The sequence below is a fragment of the Patiria miniata genome, unplaced genomic scaffold, assembly GCF_015706575.1.
Source record: "Patiria miniata isolate m_02_andy unplaced genomic scaffold, ASM1570657v1 HiC_scaffold_19, whole genome shotgun sequence".
Classification (NCBI taxonomy): Eukaryota; Metazoa; Echinodermata; class Asteroidea; order Valvatida; family Asterinidae; genus Patiria; species Patiria miniata.
Genome location: NW_024037057.1, coordinates 10832430 through 10838571, shown reverse-complemented (window position 1 = coordinate 10838571; position 6142 = coordinate 10832430). Strand labels below are relative to the sequence as shown.

Genomic DNA, 6142 nt, shown 5'->3' with positions numbered 1-6142 from the left:
CTTAATTAATCTAAAACAAATCTGGATAGTTTTCTGAACTTTTTTGTGTAACTTTATGCAATTTGGCTTGCTTTTGACTCATTTTCTATAAATTTGGGTTCCACTTTTTTTCCTGTCCCTGTTACATCTGACATCTTTGATTTATAATTCTAACGCACTCCTTAATGCAGTCATCCTCCAAGAGTGATTATGAATAGAAAACTACCCACCCAACAAATATAAAAATCGTCATTCTTAATGATACTTGAATAACAAAATTAAAAAGTACCAAGGTAACAGAGACACGAAAAACATTGTACTTTGGCCCCGAAATTTATAAAAGGACCCTTTCCCAAAAAGAATTCTTTGCAGATATTTTTTTTTGTACAACACACTGACATTGAGGTGGTCATTGTTCGCCCGTTCGTTTTCCTGTTTTGTAGTTTCCTGAGTTGTTTAGCCTTGTTACAGGAACGACCTTCAGTAAAAAAGGTCAAATTTTGTTCAACGACACGTTCACGCATACACTTTATGTGCCTACATGTACGATCCATGTCTTCATATAAAATAACTCAGTCAATGAAATAGTTTTTTAACTTGCGATTTCATTAATATTTTTGTAAGCATGCCTTACGCAAGCAATTAAATGCAAACAAACTGTAATTAATAATTTAGTTTTTGACAAAAAACTGTTTTGATTATTTTTTTGGTGATTGGTTTTATTACTTGTGTGAACTGAGCATGTGTAATAAATCGGACTGCTTTCAACAAACTGAAAGTTTGAACAGTGTGATTATTCTTATTTTTGTCAGTTTCTGAAACATCAGGAGGGAATTATTTTAAAATGAAAATAACAGCCCTTTCTTCCACCAAAGCTAGGTCTCAAAGCACTTCTGAGTTATTACCCTTGTTTATCAGGCCATGAGACCATTTTTGTGTCGCCGGGATTAGCGCAATTTGGTCTCTACCCTCACAGGTACCCATTTGTACTGCTGGGTGGAGAGAGGCAATTGTAGTAAAGTGTCTTGCCCAAGAACACAAGCACCATGTTCCCTGTCAGGGTTCGAACCCATGTACCATGGCACATAAGTTGAACACTATAACCACAAGACTACAGAGCAGTTAAAACTGTTTTTGAAAGTCACTTAACTTTGTATGCATCAGAACAGAACAGATATGTACAGGAAAAGTTTAAAATCAAAAGATGATGAATACATTTTAAAGTTGCATCGCCCATGCCCTTGAACAAATTCAATTTTTTTTCTCTTAATAAACTTTTACCTTGTATTTTATTCTGGGGGGGGGGGGGGGTGTGCTAGGTGATCTAAGCCCCTCCCCCCATTGGTCGCCAAAAAAAAAAAAAAAAAAAAAAACAAATAAAAAAAACACAATAGTTTTCTTCTGTAAGAAAATGATTCTAGACATACATGGAATTTTTCTTGGTTTAAGAAATTCACAACAAAAAACTAGAAACAAATTCTTTAAAGTTTGAATATCTAATATTTCCAGGAAAATTGTCTTGACGATTGGTTTCATAACCATTTTCTCATTTCAAGAATATTTTCTTATTTTAGGAGAGTCCTTTTATAACAAATGTGAAATATATTTTCTTAAATAATTTTCTAACTGTTCTCATATTAGGAGAATATTTCCAAATGTAAGACAAATTTTCCTGTCATGAAAGCAAAAGAAAAACCCATGTTAAAAAAATATATTTTGGGGCAGTGTACATGTAAATGCTTTGGCATCTGTTTTGGGTACGTGGGTGTGCTGCATTTAGTCAATTGCTAGAAGATTTGAATGAATGCCCATACACACAGCACTCATCCACTGACTCTATGCAACCATGCATAGCCAAGGCTATAAAGTACCTAGTAACAGAATAGTGCTATCAGTCCACAGGAAGAATAACTTCACACGAACAAAAAGTTGCCCACTATTGTGAAAAACACTTTTGTGGTTCGAGTGAAGCATTTACACACTATTATTGATTTTGCACCAAGGCTGTTTAGTGGGTGGATCGAATGCACAGGCAGTGCAGCATCACTACACATACAAGGTAGGTACATGAAAACTGATTTATGAAAACAACTTCTCTTTTAAGTTGATTTAAAGAAATATATGTGTTAAATTGAAGATAAACATCAAACTACAGCATGTTAATGTGACATCATACTAACAGACAACCAAACATTTAAGCAGCTTTTGCACGTTATTTAGCCCACATTAATCTGTTATGTCAACACATATCAACCATTCATATTTCAATTAGAGATATATACGCAGTGCAAAGAAAAGTTGTGGCAGAATAGTTGTGAGATTTTGGACCAAGTATCCACGCCTATGTATAAAACTTTTGAATTTGCTTTCTTGGGTGTTGTGTGATACTAGGGGAGTCAGGTGGGCCTTGCCTTCCACCTCTGTGACCCAGGTTCGAATCCCGCCTGGGCCAACATGTGGATTGGGTTTTCAGTCCCTGCCTGATTCCGTGGGTTTCCCCCAGAATTTTCTTCTGGGGTTTTCCTCCCACCTCTAAAACTGTAATTTCTTTATACTGTTTTTTCTTTACTGGGCCCCATGGGAGACCAGAGGATTCCACTGAATGGACTACCCAGTTAAAATAAGAAATAAAATGAAAAATAAATACAGTCTATTAAGCAAAGGCAATTATCCCTGATCTTAAACAGATGTCAAGTGGTTTTTTTTTTTTTTTGCTGGTAGTTCTAAAATCATGCCTGGGAATCAAAATATTAAATACAGATGTAAAAATGTCGACCAATCACAGGTCAGCTCATAAGCATAATTTTATTTATGAAATCGAAATGCCTTGGTCATGTAGTTCATTTTAATATCTATGAAATGATTCTATGAAATATGTCTAAAAATTATTTTTGTCACAGATACATTTTCTTACAAGTATTAGAAATAGCTCTTAATTTTGATGTATAGTTTGGCCTCATGATGAATACGGATGCTATGTTGGTGAATAAAAAAAGAAATTGATAGATTTATTGATTTTAGTTGTGAAAGATTTTTGATAAGGACCTGTAAGTCAACAGCATTTTCTGGTGACTTCTGACATAATTTCACTGTGAGGATTGGGGGTGGGGCCTAAGAAGGGGGGGGGGGGGGGGGGGGGGCATGGCATATTCAAAACTTTCCCAATTCAGCTATATTTAATTTGTTCACTGATCAACTTCTCCATTTTTATGTGTGATTGCTAGGTTGCTACAGTTACATCGTGATGTGTGCCAAGTTACTACGGGTCAACCATGTTCCCAAAGACTTCCGGGAACCGTTTATCGTATCCGGGTACCGGTCCTGCCGCAGCAGTTTCTCAGCCTGCATACGGAGTGCCTTCAGTTTGAACAACGAAACTTTCAACTTTTGGACTCATTTCGCAAGTTTTGTCTACTTCACGTGGCTTTTCACGCAATGGTTGTGGTACGAGTTCAGATTCGATGTCGACCCGTTCACGTACCCACTGCAAGTGTACTTGGCGTCGGTCAGCTTGTATATGCTTGTCAGCAGTATAGCGCATCTCTTCAACTGTATGTCAGAAAGGGCTCACCATATCTGCTTCTTTATGGACTACAGCGCTATCAGTATCTACAGTCTATCTTGCTGTATCATGTACAATGTTTACGTCTTTCCAAAAAGCTGGATTAATTCGACGTTTCATACAGTTTACATTCCATGTAGTGTTATCAATAGCCTACTGTGTACATCACTAGGATGTGTAGCACGCTTCGTAAACTGGAAGGCGCTTCGCGTGTCGGCGTTTGCTGTAAAATATCTATTCTGCAGTTTTCCTTTATTGTATCGCTGCATTTTTTGCGAAGACGACGATTGCCAGGATCCCAACGCCATCCAGTTTCACGTTTATCAGTTCATCTTATGCGCAGTTACCGTCGCCGTTTATGCAACGCATTTCCCAGAAGTCCTTGCTCCGGGGAAGTTTGACGTCTTCGGTCACAGCCACCAGTTTTTCCACATTTTGAGCGGCATCGCAAACTACTGCCAACTACAAGGCAATATTTTAGACATGCAGTACAGACGTGATTATTTACTTTCTGTTTCACCGATGCCGACTTTTGCAAACACGGCAGGCGTCGCGCTCTTTGCTCTAATAATAAATATCGCGATAATCGGTATTTTCACGGGTATGATCTGGAAAAAGCAGCATTTACGTAGAGTGAAGTCAAGGCAGGGTATCTTAACGATTGATTGGGAAAATTCCAATAACAACGCTTTCAAAAACGGAAAAGTACATTAATGTGGAGTTACAATTTTAAATGGAGAGGCTCTTTTATAAGTATCATTTGTACAGTAATACAGATATTATTCTATATTTTTTGTAGAATATTTTTTACATTATTTTGCACAAGTAGGCTTTACTAAAAAAAAAAAAAAAAAATTCAGTAAAATAAAAGAGTGATTTTCTTTCTTAATTACCGTAGGTAGTTTATTAGTTTATTCTCAACCATTCTGGAAATCTGGGAAAACTTTGAAAATGAGTTTTATATTTTTCCAGTCAGGGAAAACTCAGGAAATTTGGGAAAAACACTCGAGATCTGGGAAAACTCAGGGAATTAGACAGTGACCCAGAAGGGAAAGGTTTTCGCCAGTTTGGCGTATGTGTGTCTTGTGCCGTGTGTCCAAGTTGTGTCTGTTGACTGACTGGCTATGGTGGCTTTCTAGTGTTTATGCAGTGTGAGTATCTTGGTTGTTTTGCTGCAACCACCTCTTGATTTCCCAGCAACCTCGTTCAAGTAAAAATATTTCTCATGGAATTTTTGGAAATTTCTCAGGGAAATACATGTATCAGGGAAAACTCAGGAAAGTTTAATTTCATAAACTGCTATGAGTTCACGAAGTTTACAGAAAAGTTCTTTTTCTTATAGAAATTTTTTTTTTTAACTGATGTTTACTTGAACAAATACAAAATTTTCCATAACTTGAAAGTTTACAAACTTTTCCTGAAATCTTTCCTGCTAAACAATTCTCGAAACGGGTGCGTCCATATTTACTGCACGTAAAGTGAAAGCCACCTTTTTGTACCCTCTTCCGGGCAGATATTTGCATATGCATGACTAGTATTAACTATGCATGACTAGATTTACATATGAAAGACCAGTATTTGCATATGAATGACTAAAAGAATTTTCCTGTAGACGAAGGTCTTTTGTTGTCAGGAAAAAATGCCTTGAATTACATTGATTTTAATCATGTGATGTTGTGTCGTTTGGAATAATGAACTCAGTATTGCACATGTGCAGGGTATTAGGTCTTTCTCTTTCAAAAGTTCTCTTCAAGTTCGTACTTAAAAACTAATTTTGTTAATTTTGAGGTCCTTTAACTTAAATGAGTTTACTTGTGGTTTACATGGTGTATTTATTAATAGCAATTTATCACAGTACTGTAAAAAATAATACAAATAAATACATGAAGTTTTTTGTCTTTTCTTATGGTTGATTGTTTGTTTTATGGAAGATGTACGAATTCTGGGCCTAATAAAACTAAATAAACAACTGAAGTTACTAAGTTTTTTCGTTATGGTCCATCGATGAGATTTCAAGCAATAACTTTTCGACTAATTCTGAACGAAAAGTATCACCAATATTGGCATGAATACGGTAGCCTCTTATCTACACAAATTTCAAACCTAACCAAATTCTGGTTGTAGTGAGCATAAAATCCAGTTCTATCGTGCCTTTATGCGCACAACGAATGGGCCAACACTCCACCTAGTACAAAAATCTGATTTCACAAACATTTTGTCAGGTCGATCCAGACAAAAACTTATCGACTGTATTACACTCGATATTGAAGGCCTCATTTTGAATAATAATACGACAGTGTCCCTGGGTCAGTTTGGCAGTGCTTTGTTCTGTTTGTCCTTCACAGTCTTTGTCTGTTTAAGGACAAAGTTCAATTCTCTAAAAACAAATCTGCCTGTTTACTGCTATGTGTGCGTCCGACTGGAACAGTTTAACTTATTGCATACCAGCACTTTTATACATGAAACAAATATACAAAGTGTTTCCCGAAAAGTTAAATTTTTTTCAGAGCAGATTTCACAAAATTGGGGAGATATGTTGAAGTTGTTTTTTAGATATTCCTAAACTACAAGATCTCGACAGTATATGGTGAAAATGGAGTT

General features: G+C 36.3%; 1 protein-coding gene across 1 annotated transcript; it reads left to right on the top strand.

The window, feature by feature from the left end:
- Window positions 1-1696: 1696 nt before the first annotated feature.
- Window positions 1697-5513, top strand: LOC119725775 (membrane progestin receptor gamma-B-like). Its single transcript, XM_038197342.1, has 2 exons — window positions 1697-2038; window positions 3204-5513. Exon 2 carries the CDS (start codon window positions 3224-3226, stop codon window positions 4253-4255), a length of 1032 nt encoding a protein of 343 aa, XP_038053270.1. The 5' UTR covers window positions 1697-2038; window positions 3204-3223; the 3' UTR covers window positions 4256-5513.
- The last annotated feature ends 629 nt before the right edge of the window (window positions 5514-6142 follow it).